We start from the raw sequence: 16,738 nt of genomic DNA, 5'->3' as shown, positions 1-16,738 counted from the left end.
TTAGTCTTCTTTAACTTGCCATTTAGTAGAGCCAATTATTAAAATGTTCATAATTTTTGCTAAAAACTTCAGGAAAATTGGTTAAGGATTCGTATACTTACGTTGAGGTTAAACATACCGACGGCGTACTTGTACGATTCCGTCATACAGAAATATTAGGTACCATAGCAAATATGAACGCCATGACTTTACTAGGGTAGATATTCATTACAAAATCTTTATTTATGCATTTCCATTCACAAGACATAAAAAAACACCACGTTATGCTTAAAATTTAATTTACGTTTTCTAATGTTTGTTTACCACGACAATATTTCCGCCATTTTGCGGCCAGATGCTGCCAACTAGCCGAACTACGCCAATCAGTTGCACAATGCACACACAGTTGTGTATTAACATGATCATGGAAATAATTTGATTAACATGATCATGGAAATAATTTGAATGGAAATAGGTATCTTAGTTTTTCAGATATACGCCGCATGTTTTTCTTTAAATTCTAGTTGTCTTCGCTGTATTAACTGCGCTCATTTATACCCTTTCTTTTCTATGCCTTGACGTCACGTTTTTTGTTTACTTATTCACCACGTTGGTCGAGTTCTATAAGGCCTGTTCCACAATGGCACGGAAACGGAACAGACGGAAACGGAGACGAAAACGGAGTATTGTTCCGTTCCGTCCTTATTTTTCTCGTTCTACAATACACGGATCCGTAAGAAATCTTGGCCAATAAGAAAGAGCGAGCGTGACGTAACTGAAAACTACGAGTATCAAGTGAACTACCTGTTAAATCGAAATGCATGGTTGTTAACTTGGTAATATAGTAAGTCGATTTTTTTTTTTTGCGTTGTGGCGGTGGTAAAGTAGTCCTTCTCCGTCTTCTCATATAAAGCAGGTATATCTTTAACCATGAAAATTAAATGTTCATCAAGATTCGTCATGATGAAACCCACGTGCACAATTAAAATTTCATAACAAATCTTGTTTTGTTGTTCACGCATAAAAAAGTAGTCGAAAATACGGAAACCAACATTAGTCAAAACTAATATCTTAATTAACATGAACGCGCAACTGTAGCTTGACAACTGCAGTGAATAAATAACGTGCTCCTATTGGTCTAACGGAGTAACGTAAACGGAAGACTTCAGCACTGCTTAGCATGTCCGTTCGGGTCCGTCTCCGTTTGCGTGCTATTGTAGAAGCTCTGTTCCGTGAAATCCGTCTTCGTTTCAGTGTTCCGTCTCCGTTTCCGTGTCATTGTGGAACGGGCCTAAGCGTGCACCGTAAAATTTGAATGGTAAAAAATGTAATTACATTATACTTTAATTGTTTTAGTAGAAAGTGGCACCGTTTTATATTTTTTCTGACGTATATTTGTAAAATAAACCTGCAACGGAATCGAAGGAAACTGCTAAGAGATCTCGCAGTGAAGTGTAGAATTATTTCACAAAATTGAGTGACGGAAAAGTTGCAAGCTGCAATAAATGCAAAAATAAATACAAAATTCCAACAGGCAAGCAGTTCTCTTTATTATTTAGTAAGTGAGTCGCTGTTAATGCTAAAAGTGCATAAGATGTTGATAGAAATGTGTTATTTGAAAGTTATATAAACAAAAAATGTAGCCTTACTAGGTACGTTTATTTGTGATTAAAGAAAATAATAGGGAGCAGAAAAATGTGTTCCAGACGGTTTCAGTCACTTTCACAGTCCACAAATTAGCACATATAGCACAGAATATTTTGTTATACATTCTAGTTAACTCAAACCATTTTGTGAATTTAGTAGTTAGCACAATGATATGGTGTTGTTAACAGGATGTACAATGGTGGGGATTCAGGCTACAGGATATTTTTCAGGCCCATTTCTGAATAAAGGAAAAGGAAAAGGAAAGGGAAAGGGTGGTGACAGTACAGAATGAAAATAATTGTGCTGTATGTCATGTGAGAGCAGTATTTAACACATCTTGAAAAATTATTCGAACTTCGATTCGAATTCGCGAATATTTACAATATTCGCTTCGAATTCGATTCGAACTGAAAAAGTCCACTTCGCACAGGCCTAATATTTAGTAAACTCAACCTTATCAAGACAGCGCACAGGTCATGTCTTGAATCGCCAATGCTAAATGCTTTGTTGCATATCTCTTCTAGGAAGAATATGGCAGAATTCCAGCCAACAGAAGAAATGAGGAATAGGACAAAACATCTGAAAAAGTAATATTTAAATACTGCCAGTGGTGAAGTGTAGGCTATGTGTGTGTGTGTAAATACTTGTATAAAGTGTTAAAAATTTAATTGTTTTGATTGAAGTATAGTTACGTACATTATGATCGAGTAATTTTCATAAAAATTGCATATTTTTTTGTATTTTTTAATGTACAGGATTTTACAGGATATTTTATATTCAAAACAAGGATATTACAGGATATTTCACATTTCAATCAAGGATATTGTTTTCAAAGTGGTGGCAGCCCTGATCTAAAGTAAGCAAATGTAAACAAAATGCAGCAAAATACTCCTGGCGAACAAAACTTGCAACTCATCAATTTGTAAATTACACATGTGTTATTTATGATAAGAATTTCGCACCATTGTAAAATATAGGAAAATTTGCTACATGCAGGACAATGTTTTTATATTAAATATATGAATTTTTCTTGCAATATTTGAAATGCCTGCATATAGGTTGGATGTGCATACTTTTATTAATGAAAAATTTCCAAACTATATTTGAGACATTACGGCACTACCAACAACACCTGTGATATTTTTTGTTCACTGTTGTTATTAATACACATCATATAAGTACCGTATAAACTCACGTACCACCCGCACCTTTTTAAAAAAATCAGGTTCAAAAAAGTAGGGGTGTTGCATGGGTCTTGAACCTTTTTTGCACTGACATGGTCGGGGGTATTGTAAATGAGACGTACGAGTTTATTGGGCGCCACCGTGTCAAGGGGCACGGACCCGGCGGAGACTCTCGCCTCAGGGCGTGACGTCGCCCGTGTGAGGACGTGACTCGACCCCCTTGCTGCAGTTCTCGGCGACACCTGAACCTGGCCCGATCTCAGCGCCGGGCACGCTCTGATGATTAGATGGGTGGGTTCTTAGGGCGTCCCACACGCCAGACGTCGAGGAGGCAAACACGTGATCCGGCACTCAGACAACACGCACGTGGTAGCACTGAGCTGACTGTCACGGGCGCGCGCGCACAGATTGTCCACACGTTTAGTTACGAATTCAACTCTACAAGGTAACTCATACTCACATAAACACTCAGCGGTACGTCCGGTTTACGTCGAGTGCAGCTCCCTCTCACCGCGATGATGAAGAAGAACTGCCGGGAAAAACATGGCCGCCGGGTAGCCTCAACAAAAGCCTCTCGCGCCATCTTTTCCAGGTCCGTGGCACTCTATCCCCCCACTACACACGCGGCGGGAGGTTTGAATGCCGTGGCTGGAGGGGAAGGTGGGAGGGTACTGGCGTATCGGGCTCGGAGGCTTGGACGATGTCAGCACGGTGACAAAATAACGCTGGCGCGACTGGAGGTTGCTGCGATAGGCAAGAGGGGTAGGGGAAAAGGATAGGAAGGAAGCGGCAGACAGTCAAGGTCACATTCCTCACAGCGTTGTCACTGCAGCTTCGCTGGTTACAAACGCGCGCTCCCACGCACTGTCCTATCCTCATTTGCAAAGTACCCAGTGGTTTTACACGTGTGTTGGCTGCAAGTATTGTAATGAATCGTAAAAAGTTGCATTCTTTCACAGTTGTGGAAAAATTAAAAATAATCAGTGAAGCGGAAGAAATCGGTAACCGTGCTGCTGGACGAAAATATGATGTCGACGAATCATGTGTGAGGGTTGGAGGAAAAGTAAAGACAAACTGCTTTCGGCTAGTGGCGATAGACGTGCGTTCCGTGGTGCGGTAGCAAAGTCTCCGGAGATAGAGGAAAAACTCTACGACTACATACAGGACAGATGGCAATTCGGGTACGCTGTAAGCACGGAAATGTGTTCGCTTAAGGCGCTGCAAATTGCTAGTGAACTTGGCGTGGGTGAAGGCTTTAAAGCAAGTAGTAACTGGATGCGCAGGTTCATGGTAAGAAAGGGTTTGTCCATGAGGCAGCGTACTACAATCTGCCAGCGTTTAACGAAAAGCTACGATGAGAAATTAATAGCATTTCAGAGGCATGTGTTAAAGCTGCGGAAGCAACACAATTATTTGTTTTAACATATTGGAAATGCTGACCAAACACCTGTGTACTTTGAAATGCCTGCAGATACAACAGTTGAAACAAGCGGTGTAAAAACAGTGAGCATCTTAACTGGAGGCTGTGAAAAAATGTGGTGCGCTGTAATGTTGACAGTCTTTTCTGACGGAAAAAAACTACCGCCGTATGTGATTTTTAAAAGGAAATTGCTCCCAAAAAATGAAATATTCCCTAATGGTATTATTGTGAGGGCTCAAGAGAAGGGATGGATGGACCATGCAATGGTTGTGGACTGGATTAAATGTGTGTGGGAACGACGACCCAGTGCTTTGTTGAAATTACGAAGCATGCTGGTGTTGGACAGCGTTCGCGGTCATTTAACTGAAGAAACTAAGAATCGTCTGAAAGATGGGCGAACAAATCAGGTCGTAATACCTGGAGGATTAACTTCAGTTTTGCAGCCCCTTGACGTCTGTATCCATAGGCCGTTTAAAACGCATATGAAGCGGCAATACTCCGAGTGGATAGCGAGCGAAAACCACGAAATGACACCGACCGGGAGAATAAGGCGACCAAGCTTGTATCTTGTGTGTCAGTGGATTCTCAATGCCTGGTCTGCGATCCCAGAAACATTAGTCATAAAGAGTTTTAAAAAGTGCTGCATTTCAAATGCGCTCGACGGCACGGAAGACGATTGCTTGAGCTCCGATGATGAGTGTTCCGACACTGGCAGCACTGTGGACAAAAGCTGTGAGGAAGTTAAGTCCGTTCTTGGCTGAAGGCTGTGACATCATGTTATTCTTTTGTTAATTTTATTGTCTGTGTGATTTTGTACGTCACTTTTATTTAAGCCTAAATAAATGCCGTATTTGTGTTAACCTAATTTATATTTTTATGTAGAATATGCCACATTTAAGCAGAAGGTTTTTAATTATGCATGTAATAAAAATAGTTTTTATTATGCGTGGCTAGGACTCGCGTGCTTTATCGTTTATTTGTTTGAACGAGGTCATTGACCAGCGCACGATAATGGACGCGGGAGATTGTAACTGTAAACATCTGGGAGCTGGGCAAGGTCACACGCACGCACGGTGTGTTGTTATCGATCGCGCGAGCCGATGCCACGTTCTACTCGCGCGATGTTGCCACATTGCAGTTGCCTGCCTTCTGTACACTTTTAACACAAATTCCGAGGTTGTAATAAGTAGCATAGTACTTTTTTGGTAATTCTTTACGATTTGTTACTGTTTGAAAGGAAAAGAAATCACGACTCAATTTTTTTTTTCCATGCAGATTTGCAATAAAAACCTTTTTTCCCACCATGGCATTCTAAAAATAAGGGTGTGGGTCTTACCCGGGGGCGGGTGGTACGTGGGTTTATACGGTATTTCAATTAAATTTTTACCAAAGACATTAAAGTTTTTTAAAAATTTAGAATACATAATTAACAAAAATTATTATTTTTACCAAAAATATTGAGCATCAGAAGTATAAAAGATCTCAAACTGTATCTAGTATCCAGTATCGAAAGGATGGTACCACCCAAACACTAATTGGAAGGACAGTCGCTACTGGTGATAATAGGACAACTAACGGCCACCTTACATGTATGTTCTGCCCAGCATCCTGGTGGTGAGTTCCTTGACCAGCGACATCACGTACTGCCCTGGCAGCCTGGAAACGGTGTTCCTGATGAGTCGCTCATCACTTGTGAACAACACATTTTGCATCATCTTCTTGTCTTTGCTGTTCAAACCCTGCGACAAATTACAACCTTTAGTGGTACTCCAATAACTAGTGGGGAAAAATAAAATAGTATATAAAAAAAAGCACATTAAGTAACAACTTTAATGCTAAGCCTATTCTGTTCTGTCCACGAAAGCAGTTTCTATAATAGGACGAGATGATTTTACACTACATGCAATACCGAAGAAACAATTCTGAGTAAAAAAAAAAGGTACAATGTATTATTTTTTCTCTCTGTGGCAAGAATATTCAGTATGACAAGAAAAACACAGAGAACATATACCAGTTCTTGCTTGACTGTCAGGCAACTGTATGTTTACATAATAATACTCTCCAAAATGAAATATAATTAACCCAAAAAACTTATTAATCATAAATTAATAAATTACATAATTAATTATAAATTACTAACAATAACAAACTAGGTTACAATTTAATGGCTGAAATCCTACTTGTATGGATTGCAGCACTGATCTACTTTACTCAGCCACTTTTGCTACCATTGCTAGCTAGCAATATTCAAAGGGAAGGAAAATTAAAAACTTCCAGTGATGCAGCGCAACTGATGTCATACCTGCACCAACAGCTGCGTCATGCTGTCTGGCTTTGGCACGCCAGTGGTCTTGTCCAGCTTGCTAACAGTCAGGTTATTCAGCCTTTCTTCCAAGGGCACCTCCAATGCCGTGCGACTCCTCTTGGGGGCATTACTGGGCCCCGCTGATGTCACAAACTCTACATCATCACCCACAATTGGCACCATCACCTGTGACGGAACACACGACAAGTGAACAAAGATTCCGGTATCTTTTTTTATTAAAAAAAAAACACTCTCACACTATTTAACACACACTATGGTGAGCTGCTAAACAGCATAAGCATAATACAGTTTTGAACCGTATGGTCTTAGAAAGCTAATTTTTTTAATGCATATCTAAAAACTAGGTACTTTTGTGACATCAGTTTGAGCTTCACCTTGGATACATCACTTTGTTTGCTGGCTGATTTCCTTCTAGAGGTTTGTCTCACCAAGCGAACAACCTTGTCACTGTGACTTGCAGGCTGAAACAAACACCATTATATTTTTTTTAAAATAATAATAAAAAAAATTGACAGTGCTCAAAACTAATTCAAAGTATAAAAACACATTTTAAGAATATATACATAAATATACACACATATACACACATATACGCTTCGTAAAAACGTATGAAACGGGAAATTAATGATTTTATAAGTGTATGTTCTGGGAAAGTAAACCATTGTAAATATAGTACTTTCGGCGGGACCAAAATTAATCGGTGTATGACATGGGAAAATGTATGAAACGGGAACGTATCATCGAGGTTCTACTGTACTAAAAATACGTACCTTCATTTCATATTTTAAAGTTTATTATAATACCAGTACTGTAAAATAATTGAAATATGAAATTTTGCAAAGGTATAGATGTTTTTAATACAGGATCATTATCAAGCACTTTACATACAGACTACAGCACTGAAAGAATTTTTTCTATTAGTATCTTAGTATATCCATTTATCTTAAATTATGTCAGTATTGATAAAATAAAATTTTTCTCAGAAATATATGTGGTTATATTAATATTTTCCACTCGCATCTCCACAAAGACTATTAAATATTTTATAATAAGAGAGAGCATTTTTTTACTTACAATTTTCTCGAAGGTCAGTAGAGCAGGGCTGCCATAGACAATCAGAATTTCCTGACTGTTGGAGATATTGGCTGCAATGATTGGCACTGACTGCACTGTCTCCTTCTGCTTCTTATCTTCGACTGACACAGTGACTGTGCACTCGGGCTTCAGTGGCTTTAAGCGCTTCCTGGATAATACAAGCTACTCAACACTTTCTGACAGCTCACGGCTACAGTGCAGTACAGTAGAACCCCGATATTGCGAACACGGATTTAACGTAAAGGTTTTCAGGAACCATCAAAAAACACCAATTTATTAAAATAATAATATAGATTTCCAAAAAAAGAAAGTAAATTGTAACGGAAACTTATTAAAAAATACACTCTGTGGTGTCAGTAATAGAATGGAGGTACTATATATTAATATGTGCCTTTGCATCATCTGTCCAATCACAAAAAAAAAAAAAATTGTTCAAATTGCTTAAAAACTCCGGGCGCTGTAACTGAATTGCGTAGGTGCGTGCCATTGCGCGCGCCTGGATAGATAGACTGTCCGCGAACCGCGACACATGACGTCATGAAGAGTTTCTTTGTCCGCATCCCCCTCCCCCTTCCATGCCCCTGGCTTGACTCACCACGTTATCTTCCAATCACGCCCGCATAGTAACAGTGCTAATCACACGTTTCCAAATATTCCTTTTCCCATCCTCCAGGTTTTTTCAACTTGTAACCACGTCACACCAATACGCCATTATAATTATTCTCAGTAAGAGCTTTGTGCGCGGTGTTTAGTTTTTGGAATACATTTTTTATAAGTGCTGTTCGGACTTCGATGTTTTGGAGTAGATAATCACAGCGACAGACCGACAGGATGCGCTCCCACCCTTGCCGTCAGCGATGTTTATTTTGACAGCTCAAGCAATTATCTTTCCCACGTCCATTCGCAGCATAAAAAAAAAAAAAAAAAACACGTTGGAATGCAGATGGAAAAGTAACTATGCATTAAAATAAATATATTTACGGCCCTGCTAAATTTTTCTATTCAATAAAATTCGAGGTATAAGTGATTTTTCAGCAGAAACTGCTGTGTGACTAATAAACAAATTGTATCATAATAACTTAAACTTATAAAGTATTTATTAACGGCGAAGGACAGTCGTATAAGCCCATCAAAATATTTATTTTACAGAGAATAAACTATACAACCTGGCTTTTGCCGCACTCGGTGTGGGAGGGGAGCAGGATGCTGACAGTTTCTCACGCAGAAGTTTGTAATAAGGGAGGGAATGTGTTGAAATGTTAGTTGATAAAGGAAGGGGGGGGGGGGGGGGTGTTTTTACATGGTTTGTAGCTCTGGGAGGGATGAGCCTTGAAGAATTAGCAGGGGATGGGAGAGGTAAGCGTCACGTCATATGACGTCAAGCCACCGCTACCGCCAGTCTGGCCGGACGAGTTTCTTACGCACTCGCAGAAGCTACCACAGCGGCTTTTCGTGCGTGCGGGCAAGTAAGATAACATGGCAGCTGAGACGGCTTTTCGTGCGATAGTGGAAACGCTTAGCTCAGCTAGACACTGCCGCGTGCATCGGCGGGATTCTACTGTACATAGGGTTACCAGACATCCGGCAAAAGGAGGACATGTCCTCCTTTTTATGTATTTTTTTGCTTCCGGCCGGATTTTCCTTAATGCTCCAAAATGTCCGGCATTTTTATAAAGTGAGATAATTCCTGCAGTTACACTCTGAGTAAAGCGCGCGGTGCGCGCAAATGCGCTGTCGCAGTCACCCCACTAGTAAGTAGTTCTATGACAGCTTGACAGAAGCACGTGTTTTTAATATGCTGTATGTGCGTGGTTTGTTTGATTCTTTATACTGAAACTGTATTAAATGCCAAAACATTGTAAAATATCGTACTCCATTGTAATTAATTCATGGCTTTTTAAGAAAATATGTTGTCCTCCTTTTTAGTGAAATGTCCTCCTTTTGCGAGCTGAATGTCCTCCTTTTTTATTATCAGTGTCTGGTAACCCTAACTGTACATGACTTTATTTACTGTTTTTGGATATCGGCTTTGTTACGTTTTTTTGACGATTCGTTTATGTTACTGGTATTAGAACTGGACAAAACTGGGACACGGGCGGTGGAGCTTTTATTTTTTTTCCGCTAAGCTCGCGTCTATTGGCTGGCTGCTGATGTGGAAGTTCACGAGTCTGGGCGGAGCGTTGAGTGAGTTATACAGCGCATGCGCAGCTAAGCGAACAGAGAGAGCCAGCCGGCGGCTACGCCGCGCCGTAACAACAGCTGACTGAGTAATTAATTACCTTTCTCCGCGTACGGCGCGCTATTTCCATCAATTTGCGGCCATTTTTTTTTAAATTTTTTACTGTGACGCAATGTGTATGTAGTTCGTATTTGTTATAAACGCTGCAGGTTGCGACTGTATTTTAATAAACTTTAACGTATTTCTTACACTTTTTATATATTTTTTTGCCTAATTTTTCACTGTTTCTGAAAATCTGTACATACGACTGAGGTGTACGTAAGAACCGGGGGCCGCACGAGCGAGATCAAAAACGTTTAAGATGGAAAGTTGACAAAGTCTGAGATAGTACGGCAACACAAGATATCGGCGTCGACCCTGTCTACGATATGGAAACGTAGGGACGCGATTATGAGTGCGGGGGTCATTGAAAATCGGTAAATCGGATTTAACGAAACATCAATTTAGAGTAAACATTTTCGGTAACCATAGCACTTCGTTAAATCGGGGTTCTACTGTACAATAATACCCATATAAATCAGTTAAATGTTTTGACCAGATAAAAAAAAAACTCCCACTGGAATCAGCACGAAAATAATTTAAAGTTTACAAATACAAAAAATTTATACAATTAAAAAAAAAGTTCTTACCTAGAATACTTTTATCTTAGAAACAAAAATATTAACCACACAACATGGATTGTGAATTTAATAATGACCAAAAATGGTCTTTGCTGAATTTTTTGTACCTTTAATCGTTTTAATTTTATTGGCAAATCTCCAATGTCTATAAGTTTACACATAATAAATATATTCCTTTACACAAACATGTACTGTCTTAAGGTTAGTAAGGATTTGGGTGCATGGATTGTATAACGTTATTCAACCCTTGAAATCTTCAGCGAAGCAGTTAAGCATGAATACAATAAATAAAAAAAAAAGGCACATGGTTTAGCACTGGTTGAGAACGGACAACAGTAATGCATGAACGAGGGAGTGACTCACCCATTCAACTGGTGCCTGAACATGTGCAGCGTCCCTGTGTTGGTGACAGCAGCCAAGACGCTCGACTGCTCTCCTTCCCCGAACACCACGGACACACTCCTCGCTGCATCCTCCGTCGCAAACGTCGCAACACAGTCCTTCCCCTGATTCAGAGACCTGTCGGGAACCCACGAACATCTACACTGACCGGGCAATAATCATGCTAATGCGTAGATGGAGTACAACCAGGGTTGGCTGATTTAAACCACAATGGTTTAAAAAAACAGTTTATACCATGGTTTAAACAAAGTTGTTTTTATAATGAAGTGGTCGGTGCGCGTCATTTGAACTTCGCGCCGTGCGGCGGGCTTCGGCGCTCCTTCCCTTCCTACTTCCCCCCCCCCCCCCCCCCCCTCTCTGCGTCCAGTGCTGTGTCTGACCTCCCCTCTTGAGGTGTCCGCGCATGCGCGTGGCGCCCTCTTTCTTACTTAAAACTAGATGTATTGCCTTGAAGGTTCTTCTTGTTCGTTAGCACTTAGTCGGTGCTGGTCATCTGTTGCTGAATTAAGCATGTAGTCAGATAATTGCTTTAGAGAGAGAGTGTGACAGCGGGGAGAATGCACGTAAGTGTTTGTAAGGTGGTGACCCTTACAGTTATGTAATTGGTAATTGGTAATTGCTATTCTCTAAATTCTTATTTCGGCCGTCACCAACTAAATTCTATTTGGCATTTATTTTTATCTTGCTCGTTTTTGTATTAATTGCTCTCTATATCACGTGTAGTTTGTTTGACGTTTCTCCCCGTCATGTCGTCACTCTTCGTTAGGACTTGTTTTTACGTAATGTATTTAATGTATTCATTTGTGAGTTTTCTTTTGATATCATGCTTTATCATGCTTACTAAGCTTTAAACCGCCTAGTGTAGGTCAGGCCGCGGTCGCCTGCATGTTCATTTAACGTTTTTTGTATTCTCTAATGAGGCATTTGTCTGTGTAAACGACATTCATTGTCCCTGTGTGTAAGCGTTAAATTAATTGTAAAATTTCTATCTATCAAGTATCTATCAAGTTTCTATCATGTATTCTATCAAGTATTTAATCCTAAAGAAAATATAGATATGCGTTCACGTATTTTGCCGTGGCATGTGTACTAGCACTATCAGTATTAAGCAAGTATTAATTATATGTGAAAGAATGATGTATTTGTATGATGAACCACGTGAGGCCTTTGCCCATGATTAAACGAAATGTGTTAATTTCACTACTTGCTAATTTAACCTTTGCATCCATTCTAGGCTTTAATTTATTAGATTACCCTCTTGAACACTGTTTACTCAGCTTAACTTATTTTATTATTTTTAAGGATTGTGTTACTCGCAGTTGAAGGTTCACGTGAATGTACTTCACCTGTTGACACTTTCCTATGAAGCTCATGGAAGCCTTCAATAAAAACCAAAAGGGTATTTTTAAATAGAATATCTTAATTTTTTTTTAAAACAAAAAGTATAATTACAATCTAATAACAATTAAAGTTTGGTAATTAATGTTCGTTGTGATTTACTGGAACAAAACATTACAAACTAATATAACTATCAACTTCATTTAATACCTAAAACTTTATCTGAATAAGTTGTAAATCATACCCAGCTAAATACATACTCCTCTAAAATTAAAAATATCAAATATGTAGTTAATTCATATTTAGTGGGAAATCCCTGACTGTACTGTAAATGCCCTTTCTGTGGGAAACACCTATATATTTTACGGAAGGTTTAAGACCCAGTCAGATGTTCAGATTTACTGGACTGGTTCAACATGAGTGGCAGAAAGTGGGATGTTGTTTAGCTTTCATTTGAACATGCTGAGAACCAAAATAACTAATGAAATAAAAAAACTGGTTCAAACCTTAAAAAAAAGTTTATTTTTTTTAAAAAAACTGTTTTTTTTCCTAACCCTGGGAACAACAGAGACTACATTTCAAAAATGCTGAAGGAGCAAAAAAAGAAAAGAAAAAGCAGTGGTAGTGTAAGGTAGGAAAAAAAAAAAAAACAAGCAGGTTAAGGAGTTCAATTTGTATACAGTAGATCCTCATTTTTATGTACCCGCGATATACGAATTCCCGCGATTCACGTAATTTTTACATGCACTGTCAATTTCCCTATAATGCATTCTTTTCCCGCCTAGTGCAAAAGCATTTCCCACTGTTTACATAGAATTAGTGCTGTATTTCGTGGCAAACCATCGGAAAATTTAGAGAAAACAATAAATTCTCAAAATAAATAGCGTGAAGTTTAATTATTAAGCGTTACTGCATGAGTGTATGGTCACCACATTTTCGTTCGCCATTGTAAACAACTTACTTTTTTTTTTGTACCACGTGCTATTTGTACACCATACGGCCATGAACCAAACGTATGGTGACATAAACATGAAAATTAATAAGTACTTTTCTTAGCGTTCCCCTTTAATCTTAAATGATTTATGCATGAAAATAAAGGTGAAAACTCACATTTTAAATACACAAAAGAGTGGATTACTGTTCCATTATTAAAATACGTTTAAAGCAATGTACGAGTTTCCTATAAATATGGCATCTTCGTGCATATTCGGCGATGTTCATTTTAACACATTAGAAACATCATGAAAAGTCAAATGGCTCTAATGAATATTCAAACAATGCAATGGCAATTTAACTTCTATTCCTCAACGTAAACAATTATATTGATGGCGGTAGCTATCGTTTTATAGTATTATTTCTCAAAAAATCTGAAATTAATAAAACTTTAACACGTAATTAAATACAAAGTTCAAAAATCAATTGTGTTACAAATGTTCAGCACCAAGTGGCTATATCAAGATGCTTCAACATTCTCATCTCTTACACATGAACAGCAAATTTCATGTTTAACTTTCGGCAATAATGAAGAATGGCGATATTGGATTGTATTTATAATTTTAATTATGTGAGATAGTGAAGTTCTAGTTAATATATAAAAACGTAACCGTCTCTGACATATTATTTAGTGTGGTATATATTTTCTTATTGTTTCCGATATAGTGAGATGATAAAAAAATTTGAACATTTCCCTCATTTTGCGTTTTCCCGGTTTTTACATATTTTTTTCCTGGTCCCTTGAAATAAGTAAAAATGAGGTGCTACTGTACTTATACGCTGCATGCTCAATTGTGACTAATAACCACTACTACAAAAGTTTATCCTCAATAAGAATTGTCGGTGAAATTGTTATTACATGCATAACTATTAAAAACAGGGATGGGACTTTCAATTCTTTGATAAATCAATACCCAAACTCCAGTTGTAAAGTGTTGCATTTTACATAGTGAGGATAAAGCTGCAGCTTCTGTATGTACTGTAGGGTTCTGGGGTCCAATTCCCAAAAACCTAATGGATGAGAGTGCAATGTAAGTTAATATTATCATCTTATATGTTTAAGGAGTTTTAACTAAAATTATATAACCTGCCTTCAGGCAAACAGTAGAGACAGAAGCTTATTTGTTTTATGAAACAATTGTTTTCAAATGTTTGAATTGATCAACTGTTAGTTATTATCAATAACTTCAAGTAGAAACAAAAATTGTCAACACACACTTCTACTGTAGCATGTCTCATCCTGTGTGAATTTTATTGGTCATTTACTCTCTCTTTCTAATGCACAATTCCTGTTATTAGCACTGCCCTTGTTTCAGTGTGCTCTGTTATTTATTTTTATTTATTTGATTTGTTACATGCCACACCAACAGCACAAGGCTCCAACGGAGGGCACAACATGTAAGACATGTACAAAAAACAAATACAGTAACAGAACAAAAATAAGAACAAAACAATAAATTATAAGAACAACAAATAGTAGGACAAAAACAAAGACAAGACAACATAACATACAAATATCCATATGAGTGCTTAACTTCTGAAAAGTACTTAAAATAACAAAAATGTTTCATGAGAGTAATAAATGTATAAGTACAGAAAATATTATATTATGTGGATAAATACAGTTGGTATCCTTAGATTAATACATCTGGTATTAAATAATTTAGGTAATAACATTAGAGCATAAAGATAATTAATCTTTGGATGCCGAAAGAATAATTTTTTTAACAAGTTTTTTCTCTCTGGTAGGTTGTAAGTGATTAACATACATATTAAAATTGTTAACAAGTCTATATATAATATCATTTGTATTTAAAAGTGTGCACAAAAAAGGTGGGTTACGGCTATTAAAAGAAGGAATTTTAATGCCAGTAACATCAAATATATGAGGACATATAAGATTACCATAATAACAATGGAAGACAAAAATGGCATCTAAGATCTTTCTTCTAGTTGATAATGAACCAAGGAGGGAATTTAAATCTATGTTATTGATGGTATTTAATTTTTTGTTAATATAGTCAGATACTTTAGATTGAATCCTGTCAAGCTTTTCAATATCAGTGTTATTGATGCTATTCCATATAATAGAACCATATTCAAGTTTTGATCTTATTAGAGCTGTATAGAGGGAGAGAATAGAGTCAATATTGGAGGTGTTAAAGGTGATAAATTTAATTAGACCAAGTATTTTGTTAGATACCGAGATAATGTTTTCAATGTGAAGATGAAAAAATAGTTTTTGATCCAGTAAAATTCCTAGGTCTTTGACATGTTGAGATTTTTTAATAGGTGAGTTATCAAGTTTGTATTCATATTGCAATGGGTAGGTTTTTCTAGAGAAGGTAATGATAGCAGTTTTTTCCATGTTTAGATTGACCAAATTATTTGTGCACCAATTTGCAATTTCTGTAATATCACATTGTAGTAGATAGCTGTCATGATATGAAGAGATTTTTCTACATATCTTTAAGTCATCGGCAAAAAGAGTGCCAACTGAGTTCTGTAATCCAGATGTTATATCATCAATGTAGATATTGAAAAGTAAAGGAGATAGTGTGCCACCTTGCGGGACGCCAGAAGGAGTTGGGTGGAGATCTGAACTTATATTCTGTACTGAAACATAAAATTTTCTGTTATTTAAATAGCTTGTTAACCATGATAAATATTTATCACTTAGCCCAATTTTGGAACATTTGCTTAGTAGTATTTGATGATTAACAGTGTCGAAAGCTTTAGCTAAATCAAAGTAACAAACATCTACTTGACCACGTGTGATGACTTCTGAATAAATAGGATTAAGAAAGGAGACTAAGTTTGTCATGGTTGTTTTACCTGTTCTGAACCCATGCTGTGAATCAGACAATCTATTATTTACGTTAAACGCTAAGTGTTTAAATATTATTTTGTCAGAAATTTTGGCAAATCCATTTAACAGGGATATAGGCCTATAATTTGAAACAATAGAAGTTTTGCCCTTTTTGTGTACAGGAATAACCTTGGCAATTTTCCATTTATCAGGGTAGATGCTATTTAGAATACTGAAATTATATATATGCTGTAAGAGAGGAGCAAGGATTAAGGAGCAACCTTTGATGATAAAATTTGGTATGTTATCAGGTCCTGTGGACAATGTAGATTTTAAGGTTTTTATACTCCATAGGACTAAACTAATCGAGATATTAGACATTGGAATATTGTATGAACAACAAGGAGATATGTTTTGGTTATTTGTGTTATTTGTAGTAACATAGACACTTGAAAAATATTCAGCAAAGGAATTTGCAATTAAATAATTATTATCCGTAATTGAGTTATTAATTTTAATTGAGGGATGCTGACTATAACCCTTTCTCATTATTTTAACATAATTCCAAAATTTTTAGGGTTTTGCTTAATTTTATTGTTAATATTACAAAGCCAGTTTGTTTTATCCCTACACATAAGTGATTTAGTTTCCTTACGGTAATCTGAGAATAATAAATAGTAAAAAGG

The 16,738-nt window shown here is 37.3% G+C and overlaps 1 protein-coding gene across 3 annotated transcripts in view; it reads right to left on the bottom strand.

Moving 5' to 3' along the window:
• Window positions 1-16,738, bottom strand: part of LOC134534932 (WD repeat-containing protein 43) — a 48,157-nt gene that overhangs the window by 14,711 nt on the left and 16,708 nt on the right. For all 3 annotated transcript variants that reach the window (XM_063373662.1, XM_063373663.1, XM_063373664.1), the window contains exons 4-8: window positions 10,874-11,029; window positions 7,631-7,799; window positions 6,931-7,017; window positions 6,533-6,721; window positions 5,818-5,969 (exon numbers count right to left, since the gene is read on the bottom strand). In XM_063373662.1, the coding sequence (XP_063229732.1) occupies window positions 5,818-5,969; window positions 6,533-6,721; window positions 6,931-7,017; window positions 7,631-7,799; window positions 10,874-11,029 (753 nt within the window). The remainder of the gene's footprint in view (window positions 1-5,817; window positions 5,970-6,532; window positions 6,722-6,930; window positions 7,018-7,630; window positions 7,800-10,873; window positions 11,030-16,738) is intronic.

This window comes from Bacillus rossius, chromosome 8 (genome assembly GCF_032445375.1).
Source record: "Bacillus rossius redtenbacheri isolate Brsri chromosome 8, Brsri_v3, whole genome shotgun sequence".
Taxonomy (NCBI): domain Eukaryota; kingdom Metazoa; phylum Arthropoda; class Insecta; order Phasmatodea; family Bacillidae; genus Bacillus; species Bacillus rossius.
This window is presented reverse-complemented; position numbering and strand designations above follow the sequence as displayed.